This window comes from Martes martes, assembly GCF_963455335.1.
Source record: "Martes martes genome assembly, chromosome: 9".
In the NCBI taxonomy this organism is placed as follows: domain Eukaryota; kingdom Metazoa; phylum Chordata; class Mammalia; order Carnivora; family Mustelidae; genus Martes; species Martes martes.
Genome location: NC_137896.1, coordinates 55,103,284 through 55,121,937, shown reverse-complemented (window position 1 = coordinate 55,121,937; position 18,654 = coordinate 55,103,284). Strand labels below are relative to the sequence as shown.

The 18,654-nt window shown below is 41.0% G+C and overlaps 1 protein-coding gene across 4 annotated transcripts in view; it reads left to right on the top strand.

The window, feature by feature from the left end:
* Positions 1-18,654, top strand: part of LOC308348775 (ashwin) — a 29,803-nt gene continuing 11,149 nt past the window's right edge. Inside the window, exons 1-5 of one of the 4 annotated variants that reach the window (XM_080813113.1) lie at positions 25-149; positions 2,243-2,409; positions 6,271-6,397; positions 6,524-6,646; positions 8,763-8,837. In XM_080813113.1, coding sequence (XP_080669239.1) covers positions 51-149; positions 2,243-2,409; positions 6,271-6,397; positions 6,524-6,646; positions 8,763-8,819 — 573 coding nt within the window. In that variant the 5' untranslated portion in view covers positions 25-50 and the 3' untranslated portion in view covers positions 8,820-8,837. Of the gene's footprint in view, positions 155-2,242; positions 2,410-6,270; positions 6,647-8,762; positions 11,864-18,654 lie in introns of those variants that run through there. The other 3 variants (XR_013967389.1, XM_080813112.1, XM_080813114.1) reach the window with 3 other exon arrangements.

Genomic DNA, 18,654 nt, shown 5'->3' with positions numbered 1-18,654 from the left:
TCTTTCGTGGAGGCTTGTGGGTAGCCGGCCGGGGTCTCCTGGCGACGACGATGGCGGGGGATGTGGGCGGTCGCAGCTGCACGGATTCGGAGCTGCTGCTGCACCCGGAGCTGCTGTCCCAGGAGTTCCTTCTCCTCACCCTGGAGCAGGTCGGGCGCGCCGGGGCGGGTGGGCCTTTTTGGAGAGGGATGCGGACTTGAGCTGGCCCTAAGTAATCCTCAGTGGCAAGCGGACACACCCGCCGCCGTCGCCCCTCCCGCCGGGTTTGTGTCACTCTCTACTCCACACGAACGGACCAGGTCTTCCCACACCTCTATCCGAGAAAGAGGTCCTTAGAGTATCAGGAATTCCTGGGAATTAAGACTCATCCTCTTGGGGTTTTGATGGCTCTGACAGAGGAGTCCTAGGCGACCCCAGCGGCCTAAATGTGTGCGGGGGGCCGGGGGGCGGAATCGTAGTAGAAATGAAGGGTAGTAATCAAGGACTGTCAGGGCTGGAAAGCGTCGGAGAAATCGCCCTTTGTTCATATCCCCCCCCCCTCGTTTAAAGATGAAATTCAGTCTAAGAGAAGTGAAGTGACTTTTATTTAAGGTCACACCATTGCTAAATGGGGGAGGATTCAGGACTCCTGGCTCTCAATGCAGCATTTCCTCTTTTCGAGCCAATGTGACCTCACACAATCAACAAAAAATAAGACAAAAGAAGTGATGAACTTGGTTTAAAGTGGTAGAGAATTACTGAAAGTTTTCTTGTGGTTTTAAGTACCGTATTTTGTTGCTTTCCATATGTTTATGCCTCAGTACTCTCTATAATTTCCTTCAGCCCTATTGAGTAGATTTATTGAGGTTACCTTTCCCCTGAGGTTCTCAAACTGTTTAGGCACATCAGAATCACGAATCACCCCCAGAGCGTGTTAAAACACAAATTATTGGGTTCCATCCCCAGAGTGTCAGATTCAGTAGGTCCAAGGCGTGGCCTGAAAATTGGCATTTTCAACAAGTTCTTGCTGCTAGCCCAGGGACCATAGCTGGAGAACTACCACCCTGGAGCAGTACTTCCTAAACTAAGGTGCCTATGAATTCTCTGGAAATGTTATCCAGGGGACTCTCCAGGGTTTTTTCATATCTCTGAGTGAATAGAGGGTGAAAACTGATAACAAAGGGTGGTCAAGTATAACAGAAAAGTAATATTTGTACTTTTAAATTTAGAAGAAAAAAGTAATCAGGATAAGTTTATCAGAGTACATAGATTGGACTGATTTGCCACTTAAACTGAACACAGATAAATCCAAACTCTTTATCTGTAGCTACTCCTTTTCCTTATGCCGCATGTTTTCCATGATGTTGAGAGCAAATTGGAAAGTGGGGGAGAGGTAATTTAGAGAGGGATGGCTGGACAGTGACTGGAAGCTACTTGAAAAGACTGGTGAAAATATGAAGGGCAGTTTGTAATGATGCACTCTTATCAGTACAGTCATTAGTAAGGGGACTGCAGTGTCCATCTGTAGGGCCATTTGAAATCTTGGTAGTTGGCTTCAATTTAAGAAGCATTATTAGGGAGACGTGGGAAACAGTATTTGGGGTGAGACCTCCAGCCCACTACTTTAATCATGATAGTGACAACTCTGGGTAACTTTTTGACAGCATGCAGTAAGAGTTATCGTTGTTGGCTTTTTCTTTTGGTCTGATTTCCCCAGGAAGTCTCCCATTTTCAATTTACTTCATGGATTAAGATGGTGCTACTGGAAATGGTCTCCATGCCTGATGACTGGCTGACCAGTTGTGGACTGCAGCCTTTGTCACACTGAGAATATGTGACCATTGTCTTTTAAGATGAGGCTGAACTTAATATTTTCAGAGGTTAACCTCCGAAATACTACTTACAGTACTATGTGGGATTGCAGTGTAGTTGAAGTCCCTATAAGTTCCTATGCAACTTAAATAATAAACTCACACTTAAATAACAAATTCTGTAATTACAGTAAATACATGGTAATGGTATAATTATAGAATTGTAAATGTAAATTATGAGTTAAGTTACATTAAATTTTATATGTTTTAAATTGTAAGTAAAATAATAAGTATTAAATTATATTGTGGAAAATAAGTTATAAAATAGATACTTATTAAGCTTTATAATGATAAAATTTGTTACTTAAGCAGGAATGTTCTACCCTGTTAGGTAGGTAGTAATTACCATGAAGGATGTTATTTTGAAATTACTTTTGTTTCCTTTTCCACAGAAGAACATAACTGTTGAAAATGACATAAGAATAAACAAAGACAATCTCACTGATCTTTATGTTCAGCACGCAATTCCGTTGCCTCAAAGAGATTTGCCAAAGAATAGGTGGGGGAAAATGATGGAAAGGAAAAGAGAGCAACATGAGATGAAAAATGAGACTAAAAGGTACTTGGTAGCGGTTCTGGTTTTTATCTCATATGACTTAACAATTTTGCTTTTCCTTTTTTTTCTCCAGGTAAAATAAACTTAGGTAAGAAAAATTCATTTACTCAATAACTATTTATTGAGCATCAGGCACTGTGCTTATAGCATGACTAAAACCAACAATTCCCTGCTCATATTTTAATTAGGAGAAACATAATTTAAAAAATTAGGTAAAATATATGGTATGTTACATAGTGATACATATAAATGCTAAGGAGAAAAGTAAATCAGGGAGAGAGATTGCCATTTTAGGTAAAGTGGCCAAGAACAACCTCACTGAGAAATGACATTTCAGTAAAGAAACCTGTAGATGGTGGAGAGCAAGCTAGCATTCCAGACAGACTACTAGAGCCTGGGTCAGGAGTGTGCCCATCATAAACTAAGAACAATAAAGAGCCCATCAAGGCCAAAGTGGAGAGAGTCAAAAGGAGAGTAGAGAAAAGAGGTTTATTGGAGGTGAGTAGGGGAGTTTGTTGGGTTAGATTGCGTAAGGCTTTGTAAGTCATTGTAAAACCTTTGGCTTTGCTCTGAGATAAGAAGCCATTGGAAGATTTTGAGCAAAGTGGTGATATCATCTGATGTGCATTTTGATAGCATCACTCTGGCTGCAGTACAGAGAAGTGATTTAAGGTAGGGGGAGGGGAACAGGAAAATCAATCAGGAGGCTGTACTGTGATCCAGGTGATAAATGGTGGGGACTTCGACTGAAGTAGGGAACTTGGTAAGAAGTGGCTGGAGTCTGGAGGTAGAGCCAACAAGATTTGCTGAATTGTGAGAAAATGTGGAGTCAAGACTTTAAGGTCTTTGAATAATAAAGAAATGAAGGAACTGTCATATAGCTTCAGGGACACTAAGATTTTTAAATTTCAGAAAATTTTTCATAAAACCACAAGCAAATGAATTTCCTTCTTAAATGGTTATGTTTCTGTAACAGTGATAGATGGTTTAATGAGGACAAAGTGTCCTAAGACCCTTTTGGGCTAGTTATTTCTTTTCCTGTGTCTGTTTTATCACAAGTGGGCGCTATTGATTAATTACTGAATTTATTTTTAGAGCCTTCTGTTTGTACGGTACTGTCATTGGCAGCGCAGTAGTGATTGTGGGAGAAGGTGGAATGACGGCTGGGCGTGAGCGTGAATGCTGGCTCCGAGTTGGTGAGGGGTGTTAATCTCTAGTTACAAAGAAGAGCTCATGATTGGTGGGGGGAGTATTCCCCAGGTATGAAAATAGTTGAAGAATGTAACATGTATGCTCATAGTTCTTTTTTGGGAAAATGGTCTTTCTTTTGATCAGGAACACATTCAGTTCAGATGAAACATCATTTTAGCTTGATGGTTATATAGTGGTATGGACTACGTATTAGTGTTAGCTTTTGTAAATCTATGATTATACCAAATACATCTTCGGTTCACATTTGTTGATTCATCTTTTTTTTTTTTTAATTTTATTTATTTATTTGAGAGAGAGACAGTGAGAGAGAGCATGAAAGGGGAGAAGGTCAGAGGGAGCAGACTCCCCATGGAGCAGGGAGCCCGATGTGGGACTCGATCCCAGGACCATGACCTGAGCTGTAGGCAGACACTTAACCAACTGAGCCACCCAGGCGCCCTGGTTCATCTTTTTAAAAAATTTAGAGAGAGGGCTTGAGTGAGCGGTGGGAGGGGGAGGGGCAGAGGAAGAGATAGAATCCTGAAGCAGACCCTCAGCTGAGTGTGGAGCCTATAGGCCGATGGGCTCCATCCCAGGACCCTGAGATCATGACCTGAGCTAAAACCAAGAGTTGGCCGCTTAACTGACTGTGCCACCCAGGTACCCCTTACTTTTGTTGGTTCTTTTTTTTTTTTTTTTTTTTTTTTTACTTTTGTTGATTCTTAATAAAGTATTTTCTTCTTGATCTGCACATTCACTCATATTGTCCTAAGCAAAGCTTCAGTACTGTTACTTCGTATGATAATCTCTTTAAGCTCCTCAGTATCCTTTTGGAAAGGATTTGTGACAACTTTTTTTTTTTTTGAAGATTTTATGTATTTATTTGACAACATAAGCAGGGGGAGCAGCAGGCAGAGGGAGAGGGAGAAGCAGACTCCCTGCTGAGCAGGGAGTCCGACGTGGGTCTCAATCCCAGCACCCTGGGATCATGACCCAAGCTGAAGGCAGACACTTAACCGTCTGAGCCACCAAGGTGCCCCAGATTTGTGACTTTCTAAAAAAAATAACAAATTTCACTCTTTTTTTTTTTTTTAAAGATTTTATTTATTTACTTGACAGAGAGATCTTAAGTAGGCAAGGGGCAGGCAGAGAGAGAGGGGGAAGCAGGCTCCCTGCTGAGCAGAGAGCCCGATGTAGGGCTCCATCCCAGGATCCTGAGATCATGACCTGAGCCAAAGGCAGAGGCTTAACCCACTGAGCCACCCAGGTGCCCCACAGATTCACTCTTGACTCAAAACCTTAAAGCTGGAAGGATCTAAGAGATTGTCCAGTATTGTTGAATTAGCAGTATTGTGATAAGCCCCAGGTCACACAGAGTGAGGCCCAGATTAACAGTGCAGTGCTTCTCAAACTTCAGCATGCCTCTGGGATATTAGGTTGAACTCTCACAAGCTGATGAGCCCTGCTGTCTCTGATGAGCCCTCTCTTTCCCTTTGGCAGCGGCACAGTGTATGTAGGAAAGTCATTTTTATCTGCTACCAGATGATGTTCAGTGGTAACCTAAGAATTGGTGAGTTTGGCCAGTCACCTAGGATCTGGTTAAAATGACAGGTTGAAGCCCCAGATTCTGCATTTCGTAACGGGCTCCCAAGGTGATGTTTACACTGCTGGTCCCTCTACCACATTTTGTGTAGCAAGGCTGAAGTGTTCTTCCTAGTAACTGACTGCTCAAGTTCTTATTACATGTTTAACTAAAAGTTTTTTTTTTTTTTCCATAAATCTGTTGTTTTACTTGAGGTATAATGAATAGTAGAAAAATGAATGTTTTTATTACTTACCTTTATGATTCAGAGTGGAAGTTAGGTTTTGCAGAATCTAACCATGAAGACTTGCCAGATTTTAAAATTAACATTACACAAATATTATGGTTAGAATTTAGAGAGTGCCTCGGCTTTAGAGACCATTGTTAAATAGAATAGAATATTCTCATGTTTATAGAGTGTGACTGTGGTAGTCTTGCTGTAGTTTTATTAATAGTTCATTATCTTTTTAAAATAATAACTGATACGTAGTCAAGGTAACCTTATCAGTTAGGTGGGGTGATTTTTTTTTTTAAAGATAATCGAAGTTCTTGGTTTGAGATATCTTTTTATTTATTTATTTATTAGACAGACAGAGATCACAAGTAGGCAGAGAGGCAGACAGAGAGAGAGAGGGGGAAGCAGGCTCCCCGCCAAGCAGGGAGCCCAATGTGGGGCTCGATCCCAGGACCCTGGGATCATGACCTGAGCCGAAGGCAGAGGCTTTAACCCACTGAGCCACCCAGGCGCCCCAGATGGGGTGATTTTTAAAACTTAAAATTTTTTTTAGTTGCTAGGAAATCTTGTTTTAAGTTCTAGGGTTAATTGCTTGGTTGATGTTTAAAAAACCAATATTTTGTGTGTACATTAAAGCTAACTTAAGTTTCTTGTCAATAAATATTTTATACTTTAAAGCATCAGAAAGTTGTCACTTCATTTAGGGTGAACATAGAAAATTTCATTCCCAGTAGTCCTCCTTAAAATAGATGAGTCTTACCAGTAAATGTTTTCTGGTCATTGTTTTACTTTTGAGTTCCTGCAGACTCGTTTGCATTGCAGATGGTATTTTTCAAGAATTTATCTCTGATTTCAGGGCTAGCACTGTAGATGGGTTAAGGAAAAGACCCCTCATCGTGTTTGACGGAAGTTCAACAAGTACAAGCATCAAAGTGAGAAAGACAGAGAATGGCGATAATGACCGGCTCAGGCCTCCCCCTCAGGCAAGCTTTACCAGTAATGCCTTTCGAAAATTGTCAAATTCCTCTTCAAGTGTTTCACCCCTAATTCTGTCTTCCAATTTGCCTATGAACAATAAAATGGAACACAATAATAATGACACTAAACAGAACCATGACTTAACGCATAGGAAAAGTCCTTTGGGTCCTGTGAAGTCCCCACCTTTGTCCCCTGTTGGAGCTACTCCTGTGAAGTTAAAGCGAGCGGCCCCTAAAGAAGAAGCTGAGGCTGTGGTAAGTGTGGGGCGGCTTCTGTGCTAGTAAGAGAGAGGGATGGAGTCTCTGAGTGGGGAGGCATCGTGGAATGGGGGTGGGTGAGCCAGGCCACAGGCAGTTCTTGAACTCTTAAATGGTCTGACTCTTCCGTGTCCTTTTTTGTGTTGACTCCTGGAATCATAAAATCCATGATGATAAGCTAATTTTTTCAAGTCTACCAATCTTATTTCTACTTAAAATGTCTTAGGCACTTTCCCTAGACTTTTGTCATTCTGATCCTTTAACAGTTTTTGGGACTAAAAGAGAAAAATATTCCTTTGTTAGTAAAGCTCAGAATGTTAAATAGTTTGTCCAGAGTCACATATTTATTCAGTAGCATTTTGACCTTCAGTCTGTTTTATACTTACCTTAAAACCACACTAAAGTATTCAGAATTTATCATGGATCTCCCCTTCCCTCAAATTTATCTGTCCTTGGAGAGATAGGGGAAGTAGGGGAATGTCCTGTGTTGGACTGAATTATAGTTAAGCATTTGGATGCTTGGATTTCATATACTGGCAAATTTGGTACTGATAGGCAATATATTTAGAGTTTAATTTGTGAGAGGGCATATACATACATGTGTATGTATATACACTTATATGTGTGTTTATATGTACAAATACATATGTATATACATATACACACATATACATACTTGATTCTTCCCTGGGCTTCTCAGAAAATGATTTTACTTTAAACATCCAGCAGTTTTATATTATTCCTTGTCTTAGTTTATTTGTCTTAGTCTTATTTAGGCTGCTATAACAAAAAATAATACTGACTCGATGGCTTATACAACAGACATGCATTTCTGACAGTTCTAGAGACTAGGAAGTCCAGAATCAAGGTGCTGTCAGGTTCATTGTCTGGTGAGAACCCACTTCCTGATTCACACTAGGCTGCTTCCTGCTGTGTTCTCATGTGGTGGAAGGGGCAAGTAAGCTCTCTGAGGTCTCTTTTCTAAGGGCCCATTCATGAGAGCACCTCCGTTGCGATTTAAACACTTCCCAAAGACCCTATCCCCTAATACCATCACATTGGGGATTAGGTGTCAACATATGAATTTTGAGGGGACACGCATTCAGTCTGTAGCATTCCTATGATATACTTTGACTTTATTATACTCTTCAAATTGTGTGTCAAAGGGATCAAAACTCAGAGTAGTTCAAACATTCTAAAATAGTAGCAGAAAGAAGACTACCATAAATCTGACCAGCGCTTGGTTCTTCCATTGGTTCATCCTTTCAGCTACCCTGTGCAATAGCACAGTTCTTTTTCTCATTTCACAGATAAGGAAATGGAAGCTCAGATAGTTTAAATAAACTTGTCCAGGGTTTCAGAGTTAGTAAGTGGCCAGGCTGCTATTTGAATACAGACCCATTTGACCTCTGCATGAACTTCTATCAGCACCAAGCTGCCTTTCCACTTCTTTCAGTCATTTTTGTGGGGCAGAGGAGGAGGGTGTCAGAGAAGAGTGGGAAGGAGGAAAAAAAAAGTAGGAAGAATAATCTAGACCTCAAATATTATAATAAAAGAGTTAGCCTTGAGGATTTTTTTTCAGTCTCTTAAAACACATCTTTCTACTCAGAAAAATTTTACTCTTTCAGAGGTATGATTTTTTTTTTTTTTTAATTTACTAGTATTAAGATCTTGGATTGTGAGGTTGAGGAAGGCGATGGTGTAGGCAGGAAAGAAGCAGGTCTGGAGTCCTTAGTGGTTTTCAATTCTGAGTACACTTCAGGATTACCTGGAGGATCTTCCAGAAAACCCAGACAGAAATCGGAGCCTCATCCCTGCCACCTTGTATGGATTCTGACTTAATTAGTTCTGGGATAAGACCCAGGTCTGGGCATGTTTGAAAGTGCTGTGGGTGATTCTAATATGCAGAGATTTGAGAACCACAGCTGGAAAAAAATGGGTGGCAGGGGAGACGTGCGTTTCCCCAGTCTTCTAAAATCTTCTCCCACCAGATGGCAGCAGTGATCTGCCATTCGTATATTAGTAGTAAACTTCGGTGGTTTCAAGTGCTCATTTCAAGCTATCCTCTGACATTTCTGCAAGTGTAAACTGGTTTCTGTTCATGTATTTTCAGAATAACCTGAAGCCCCCAGAAGTAAAGAGGAAGATACAGCATGTTACATGGCCCTGAAGGAAAGTTTCCAAAAATGTAAATATAACTGTAACTGTAGTTTTTCAAGCAAGTTCGCATATATTGACAGTATTTACGGAGATCCTGATTATTGTGGAATTTTCTTAAGAGGTTTAAAATTAGGTTTGAAAAAAATAGTCTTTCCTTTCCCCTTCCTTTTTTTTTTTTTTAAATTTTTGCCTTTTGTGCCCTTACTAGGAAAAAATTTCTTTTTAAACCAGATGACTTAAGTGTAAGTCATTTATATTGATCCCAGTCAATCATTAGCTGCAAGTCTGATACAAAGCATCTGATGAATTATAGGAATTATTTTAATTACTCTGTTTCAGTGGTTGGGGGAATTTGAGATTTTTGTTTAAACCCAAAATATTTTAGAAGTTCACAATTTTTATTTATTTTCCCTAGCAAAAGAATTTAACAGTTTATCCCAATATTTTAGTAAATACTGCCAAACTCCTCCTTAAGGTTCACCAAGAAAAGCATATTTGTAGTGCTGCCAATAAACTTCCAAACATACAGATGAAATTGCTGTTCTTGAAGTGCTTACATTACTTTTTCCCATAAAAATCAAAAAGGAAAATCAGTGCTTGCTGTTGCTCCTTCCCTTGAAGTTGTAACAGAATTGGTGTATTAGGAATTGACTGGTCAGTCTCACAGCTGGTCCACCCTTTAAGATATCCCTGTCATGTAGCACTCCTCACTATTTTCATGAGCAGTCTTTGATCTCGCTCTGGGAGCTCAGGTGTCACTCCTCCCTAGGAGCTTCATCCTTTCCAAAAGAAGCCGACTTTAAAATCTTCAGGTGACATAGTCATGTTCAAGGTAGTAGCTTATGGCAGAATGTTTGGCGAATAGGAGGAGGGGGATGGAGTTCCAGCACTTGAGAGAGTCCAGGAGGGATAATGGTGAGAGGTGGGACGCTTAGCATGATCTGGAGTAGGCTGAAGAGGAGATGCTGAAGCCGGCAGTCACCGCAGAGTGACCTCGTAGGAGACAAGTACCAGCCGGACGGGGGTCCCTGCTGGGGTAACAGGCAGCTTCCCACAGGGCTGCCACACACACATCACCCATGGAGGTTTTGTGTTCGTGTTAAAGCAGTGTTACTGTCCCAGTCTGATGGAAGTCAGTGGGAACATACGGTAGACCTTCTAGCCACACGTTCTCCTGTCTACTTTTTTGCCTTGTATTTCTAACCAAGTGTGGAGGATACTTTATACTTTTTTCTTTATATGACTGATCTTCACATTGGGGTTCGCCTTTTCATTAACTTTTTACAGCAGTCTCCTTCCTCTTCTGATTTGTTAAAACAAGTATTTTAGTTCAGCTATTAAATAGCCTTACAAAAAATTCATTCAGCCTGGCAGGTAAGTACTGTACTAAAACTTGAACCCTCCAGTTTTTAGCCATTCTGCCTTTATCCAGACTATAAATCTGTATAGATAAGACAAAATCGATACATACTATGTGTTGCATAAATTACTGATGTTATGCCAAGTGAGTGAATATAGAGTTAACTGCATGGCTAATATGTGTAATATTATTGAAGGACAACAGTAACCCTCTACATAACTGTATATTAAGGGATATTTTAAAAGTACAGATTTTAGGGTAGAATGACAAATTCTATTTGATAATTCAGTTGTCCCTTCTGCTTTCATCTGCATTCCTCTCTTAGTTAAGAGAGAGTTAGCCATTTGACGGTTTTAAGTCAGTGGAAACTTATTTTTAGTTACTCAATAAAATTAATTTTTAATTTGTATATTTAACTTACAGAGTAGGTTGGTAATAACAGCTGAACTGTGTAACATTGTTGCTTCAAATTGAAGTTTATATTATGAACATTCAGAATCAATGCTCATAGAGCAGCATATTATTGAGCTATTTTGAGTTTGAGTGTGGAGAAGTGCTAAACCACGTACTGTGTATTCCATAATACTGACATCTTGGAGCACTATGCCTTCTCAAGGTGCATAGATACAGCTTGTCTTGAAATGTCTTCCTCCACGTTATGACGCCTCCTGAATGAGGGGAATCTGAAGCAGAAGTGTCGAGCATCTTAGGTTTTGAAGGGTTGCTTTGGTGTGCTTTAAAGTTTGGAAGGACTCGACTGGAGTGGCAGACAACTTTGGGATACTGTCGACTCACGAACATGGGTTAATGTTGTTGCTGTTGATTTCATGTTCCAACAGAGCCACCTGTTTTATTATCTTGGTAGGCAGCTGAGTGGTCGGGTCAGCAAGTAGCTTCTGAGGTGTAGTTACAGGCGCTTTACCACTTCCTGCCATTGGCAGAGGTCTTCTTTTCTTCCCCTTCTTCATGGCCTGTCGTCTTTTTCTTGTTCTCCTTTCCCGTGTTTTAACTTACTCTGCTTCCGTTCTCCATCCTCCTTTTGCAGACCCTAAGCGTCAGGCTTAGGTTTGCCTGTCATAATGCTTGGCCCTATGCATTCATTGAGGAGTGAAGATAGGATGACCCCCGGTCTTCTTACATTTGAGGGATCATAGACTGCTGTGTGAATTCTGGAAATCTCAAGCCCCTGCAGCACGAAGGGCCCCGAATTGCTTCCCTGTGGCTGTAAAGGCAGTACAGTTTACCACAATAGCTTTAGTAATCTTGACAGCTACCAGGTACTTTGGAAAGTTGGTTCAACTGCTACTAGGAGGCCATAATATTTTTGCTAGAATTAAAATTCTTCAGAGTTGTAATTATTATTTGAAATAATATTTTGGTTGACTTAAGTTTTGAGAGAGGATTCTAAAACTGGTCTAGAGACTCACTCAATAGCAATGACCTTTTAAAAAACTTACATTAAGTAAAACTGCCAGTAGATTAAATCATATGTGTGTAAGAGCTTCCTCTATTTACTACTGCGCCACTTCAGTAATTTTTAGAGGCTACAAAATGGTCAAAATGTTTTTAAGTGTGCTCTTTTATTAAATGCTTGTGCAGGTTTTGTAATTCAGTACAGAAAGTTCAACCTTGTAATGTACATTTTTGTATGTAAAAGGTCTTTGAAGTAGCCTTATCCTTATTTAAATAAACTGAATAAAATGATTGAGTAGGTCTGTCATTCATAAAAAAATAAAATGGAAAAACATACTGTAATGACTTGATCTCTTTTTATTTGAGCAGAGTATATGGCGGAAAAGTGTTATGCTTTATATAGTACAGCCTTCTGTACAAGGATTGATTGGGATCAGGCATGATGCTGGTCGTCCGGCAACGTGTCAGGGCCCCCGCTGTGAGGCGGCGATGGGCTAGTGGTCAGGTGTTTGGACAGCCTAAGGCCGCTGGGGCTGCCACAATGACTGCCGCTATGCTTTTACAGATGGGAACAGGTCCCTCGAACCTTATCCGAAGTGAGCTCTCTTACACGCTGGAGCAAACCAGAGGTTCAGTTGAAGGATTATATATTTGTGTCTGGGGTGATCTTTAAAAAGTACACTTTTAGGGGCGCCTGGGTGGCTCAGTGGGTTAAGCCTCAGCCTTCAGCTCAGGTCATGATCCCAGGGTCCTGGGATCGAGCCCTGCATCGCGCTCTCTGCTCAGCCGGGAGCCTGCTTCCTCCTCTCTCTCTGCCTGCCTCTCTGCCTACTTGTGATCTCTGTCTGTCAAATAAATAAATAAAATCTTTAAAAATAAATAAATAAATAAATAAATAAATAGTACACCTCTAAACTGGGATGTTAATATTGGAGACTGAAGCCCTAAATTTAACTACTTGGAAACATTTCAGCTTACTTTCTACCTTGAATTTTAAAAAATAGGTCATTTTTTGGTCTGGACAAAAAACCCAAAATTTGTTTTCATTGTTTTTACTAAAGCACTTTTTACTGAAGCACTCTGCTCTTCCAATTTCTGTTAAACCCAGTTGTCTATCCTGGTGTGCCGAAAAAACAAAGATGTGTACGTTTCTGCTCAATGAAATAACGGATAATTGTAATGACAGCAAATCAAACCAAGAAATGAAATAGAGATGGGGAAGGGAGGGCGAAGAGCTACTTTAAATGTAGTGGTTAGGAAAGGCCTCTTTGAAGAAATTATTTTTAAGGGTTGACAGTTTTGGAAAGCTTTCAGGAAAAGCATCATCCATATGGTAGATTTTTAATGTCTACATATTTGTTACTCCTTCCATCAGAGACAGAGTCTGTTCCCACTGCTTGAATATGGAATGGCCTTGTAATTTGCTTTCATCAAACAAATGCTTCTCTTGCTCTGGAACCCCTGCTGCAGGCACCTGAAAAAGCCTGCTAGAAAAACATCAGCAAATAGCACTAACCACTAGACGTGACTTAGCAACCACCCCCTGGCCCCCACCCTGCTACCTGCCAGCGGACCACAGCTCCATGAGTGTCCCAGGTGAGGCCAGCCCAAATATCTGACTCAGAGTATCCTGAGTGAACAGAATAGGGGTTGTATTAAGCCACACTAAGTGTTGGGGATGGTTTGCTACCCAGCATTAGATAACATACCAGTCAAGAACAGTGAAAGCCCTGAGGCTTACTAGGATTTGAGAACAGAAAGAGCGTGTGGCTCCATGATCAGTGAAAAGAGCAGAGAGAATATATAAAATGAAGCCAAAGCAGGTAGGTGGGAGCCGGATTATGTAGGATCTTACCTAGGCCATGGTAAGGACTTTTGATTTGATTCTACAAGCAGTTGGAAGCTATTAACTATGTTTCAGACCTAACCAGACATTTAGTTTAACCAAAAGACAAAAAAGAAGACTCGCTAAGTAAGTGTGTAATAGCCCTGACCTTTTTTCTTTAGTGAAATTACCCAAGTTTTTTGTTTTCTTTTCCAACTTATTTGAACTAAAATACTTAACATTTTGACAAACATTAGGAAACTAAAACACCAATTATGGCAAAAGCTATTTTTCATAACTATAGAATTGTATCTAGCTAAGCTTTTTGTTATATCTGTCCTGCTATGTAATTTTTTAAAATAAGCTTTTAAGAAATAAACCTTTTATTTTAGGGAAGTTTGAGGTTTGTAGAAATCACCAAGATAGTACAGAGTGTTCCCATGCATCACACACCGAATTTCCCCCATTACTGATACGCATTAGTATGGTATGTTCATGGAAGTGAATCAGTCCTGGTACATTATTGTTACCCGAAGTCCATAACTTCACTCGTATTTCCTTACTTGTTACCTAATGTTTTTCTGTCCCAGGATCCCATCCAGAACGCCACCTTACATTTTTAGTCAGCGTAACTCCTTAGACTCCTCTTGGCTGTGACAGTTTCCCAGACTCTTCTTGAATTTTTGATGACCTTGACAGTTTTGAAGCATCCTGATTAGATGTGTGGAATATCCCTCATTTGAATTTGTCTTACGTCTTCCTCATGATTCGATTGGGGTTATGGATTTTGGAGGGAACGTCACAGAGGTAAAGGGTGACTTTCAACCCATATTAACGATACATACTATCAGTGTGACTTAACTGCTTTTGAGGTTAATCTTGGTCACCTGGCTGAGGTACTGTCTGTCAGGTTCATAGAGAACTACTCTTTTTTTAAAAGATTTTATTTATTTGACACAGAGAAATCACAAGTAGGCAGAAAGGCAGACAGAGAGAGAGGGGGAAGCAGGCTCCCTGATGAGCAGAGAGCCTGATGCGGGGCTCAATCCCAGGACCCTGAGATCATGACCTGAGCCGAAGGCAGAGGCTTAACCCACTGAGCCACCCAGGCACCCCGCATAGAGAACTACTCTTTTTTCTCCTCTTTCCACTGTATTTTTTGGAAGGAAGACTTGAGTAGGGAATATGCTCCACCTTTATGGGCCAAATATCTACATAAATTACTTGTAATTCTGTACAGATTTATCTAGTCTCCTTTATTTAATTTAATAATTTATGTCAATGTGGACTTGGAATCTTATTCTTTTTGTGTGTGTGTATGTTAGTCACCATAAAATACATCCTTAGTTTTTGATGCAGTGTTCCAAAATTCATTGTTTATGCACCACACCCAGTGCTCCATGCAGTACGTGTCCTCCTCAATACCCACCACCAGGCGGCTCACCCATCCCCCAGCCCCTCTCCCCTCCAAAACCCTCAGTTTGTTTCTCAGAATCCACAATCTCTCCCTCCGATTTAACTCCCCTTCACTTTTCCTTTCCTTCACCTAATGTCCTCCATGTTATTTCTTATGCTCCACAAGTAAGTGAAACCATATGATAATTGACTCTCTGCTTGACTTATTTCACTCAGCATAATCTCCTCCAGTTCCGTCCATATTGGTGCAAAAGTTGGGTATTCATCCTTTCTGATGGCTGAATAATAGTCCATTGTATATATGGATCACATCTTTATCCATTCATCTGTTGAAGGGCATTTTGGCTCTTTCCACGGTTTGGCTATTGTGGACATCACTACTGTGGACATTGCTGCTATGAACATTGGGGTACATGTGGCCCTTCTTTTCACTGCATCTTTATCTTTGGGGTAAATACCCAGTAGTGCAATTGCAGGGTCATAGGGTAGCTCTTTTTAATTTTTTGAGGAATCTCCACACTGTTTTCCAAAGTGGCTGCACCAACTTGCACTTGGAATCTTATTCTTTGGGTTATAATCTGATGCCTTTCTCTCAAATTGCTCCAGCTTTGGCCACTGGAAACTCTTTCAGTTGGCCCCTGTGTCCCTTTGACTTAGCTCATCATTGTGGTTGCTTCAGAGCACTTCCTCACTTTCTAGCACTTCCAGATGCTCCAGGTTCATCTTGTCTGTTTCCTACCCCAGTCCTAAACACAGCCACTTCTCCATAGAGCCTTGGTTCCTTTTACTGAAGACTGGTATTAGAAAGCAAGATCTGCAAGCTAGGAGTGGGGGTGTCATTGCTTCTCGATCTCAATTGACAGAGCAAAGAATACCTATGTGTGTATACTCACCCTATATATACACATCTGTAAATATTTCTATACAGAACTATCTACAGTAAGCCAAACGTGAGTTCATACTGGTGTCTCCCAACTCAAAAGGCAGCTCAAAGGCAAGCTACATTCCCATCTGCTGGGGACAGGACAGGGTGAGGAGCCTCCAAGAGCTTGGGTCCGGTTCATGTGTCAACTGGCAGTCACTACTTTCTGATGACTTTCCCCAATAGGTGACTGCCTTGTAAGGAAAACTGTTCAATTTCGGTTACTTCAGTGACTGGATTTTTTTTTTTTTTTTTTTTTTACTGTAACTTTTTTTTGTCTCCTAGCCAGCAATAACAAGCAGCCCATGGAGTAGGTGTGTGGGCTCCTATTACTTCCGAGATCACCCATTTTTTTAAAAAGATTTTATTTATTTATTTGACAGAAAAAGATTACAAGTAGGCAGAGAGGCAGACAGAGAGAGAGAGGGGAAAACAGGCCCCCCTGCCAAGCAGAGAGCCCGATGCGGGGCTCGATCCCAGGATCCTGGGATCATGACCTGAACCCAAGGCAGAGGCTTAACCCACTGAGCACCCAGGTTCCCCCAGTGACTGGATTTTTATGGTTTGGGCTGAAGGTAGACTAGTTTACTAAGATTTTTACAATATCCTAGGGGGATGGGGGTGACGGGTGAACCTGGTGGTAGGTATTAAGGAGGGCACAGATTGCATGGAGCACTGGGTGTTATACATAAACAATGAATCTTGGAACACTGCATCAAAAACTAATGATGTATTTTATGGTGACTCACATAACACAATTAAAAAGAACAAGAAGAACCACCACCAAATCGCATAAATGCCGATCACATTAAAAAAAAAAAGAATTTTACAATATCTTAAATTACTGCGAAGTTTAGGTATATAATTCTAATAAATACATAATTTGTTCTACAAGGTAGTTATGCATTTTTTTTAAAGATTTTATTTATTTGACAGACAGAGATCACAAGTAGGCAGAGAGGCAGGCAGAGAGAGAGAGAGAAAGCAGACTCCCTGCTGAGCAGAGAGCCCGATGTGGGGCTCGATCCCAGGACCCCGAGATCATGACCTGAGCCGAAGGCAGAGGCTTTAACCCACTGAGCCACCCAGGCGCCCCGGTAGTTATGCATTTTTAAATCAAAGCTCCAAGATACTAAAATAAGAGGTAAAATCAGTGTAAGTCTCGATTTTGTAGACTGTGCCACAAAGAGAGGAATTAACGTTTATAGTTAGGTTTTCTTATGCCAAACAGTAGAGGAAAAAAAGCTCTCAATTTTTAAAATGTTAAGGGACAATTCTGCTAGGAGAAAATAAGGGGAAAAAAAGCACTGAAGAGCCAACAGTCAAGAATCTAAGAGAACCCAGGAATCAGAGAAGTAGGCCACTTTGATGCCCTGGTGAAAGCGAGCCAGGGTTTTGGTGACCCTGATGTAAAGTACAGAGAAGTCAAAGCCGCATGCCCCCCAGAGATAGGAAACCTAATAGCCACGACCCCAAAGAGCAATCCCATGCGCTAAAGGTAAAGAGAAGTAAGCCTGCCCTGCTGAGGGAGGGAGGGAAAACAAGAGGGAAGGAATAGAAAGAACAGGAAGATAGGAAGGAAGAATTGCTGTGGAAGCTAGAAACACGCAGGCCGGCTCTCACATAATCCTAGCCACACCTGACCCCCCAGGATGGCCAAGGAAACACAGCAAGTGACTCAGAAGTCGTCCCAGTTTGGTGGGGCTTCAGGCGAGTGGCAGAGGTGGTAGAAGTCATCTCTGCGGGAAGACAGGCTCATCCTGACCCTGAGGAAATGCCCACAGGTAATTTTTTTTTTTAAATTAGTGACTAGTACTAGTCAAAATTATGCAAGCATACAAGGAAACATAGTCCCAAGCATGGCAGTCAGTAGAAACGTCAGGTGGTACAGACTGACTCCCAGAGCTTTCATCTATTGGAATAACCAAGTAAAGATCAAGCAAGTTTGCTTTGTTTCAAGAAAAAGGTAAACTTTAAAATATCTGTCCAGTACAGCAAATTATAGAACATACATGTTTTTGTTGAGGGTATCATAAAATACTGTAAAGTTTTAAAAATCTTACGCAGAGCGAACTTATACCTATGTAACCACTGTCCAAATCAAGGTATAGAGCAAGGGTCGGCAAACTTTCTCTAAAGGGCCAGATAGGAAGAATGTCTTACGGGCCACATGATGTGTAAGTGAATAGGCATGGCTGTATCCCAATAAAATACTGTTTAGGAAAACAGGAAGTGGGCAGGATTTAGCTGGACCATAGTTTGCCAATCGTAATACAGAACATTTCCAGCATTCCAGAAGCTTCTCTCATATCTCTTCCCAGTCAGAAAGGTAACCACTATTCTGACTTCTGTCTCTGTCATTTGGTTTTACCTGTTAACACCTGTGTGATGCACCTCTATGTACGTTTTATTTAACAATTTAATAAAAAGCTTTCCTTAATAAAAAGGATTATCATAGAGTCAGTCAGAAATAACCATGCAGTGTCATGATTTCCAACTGATAGAGGGCTAAGTGAGTAGGGTTGGGCTGGAGACAGACTCAGATTTTGTGTGTGGATGGACTCAAACTTCAAACTCTCTCCTCCAGGTCTGTCCAGGTTCTTGAATCCGTGTGTGTGTGCGCGCGTGTGTGCATGTTTTAAGATTTTACTTTTTAGAGAGAGAGTTCGAGCAGGCATGAGCGGGGACTGGGCAAAGGGAGAGGGAGAAGCAGATTCCCCATTGAGCAGGGCTCTATCCCAGGACTCTGGGATCATGACCCGAGCAGAAGGCAGATGCTTACTTAACAGACTGAGCCACCCAGGTGCCTCTTGGATGTGTTTTTAGATTAAAATTTTTTTCAACAAATTTGGGGAAGTTTTCAGCCATTCTTAAAATGGTTTTTTTTTTCTGTCCGTTTTCTCTCTCCT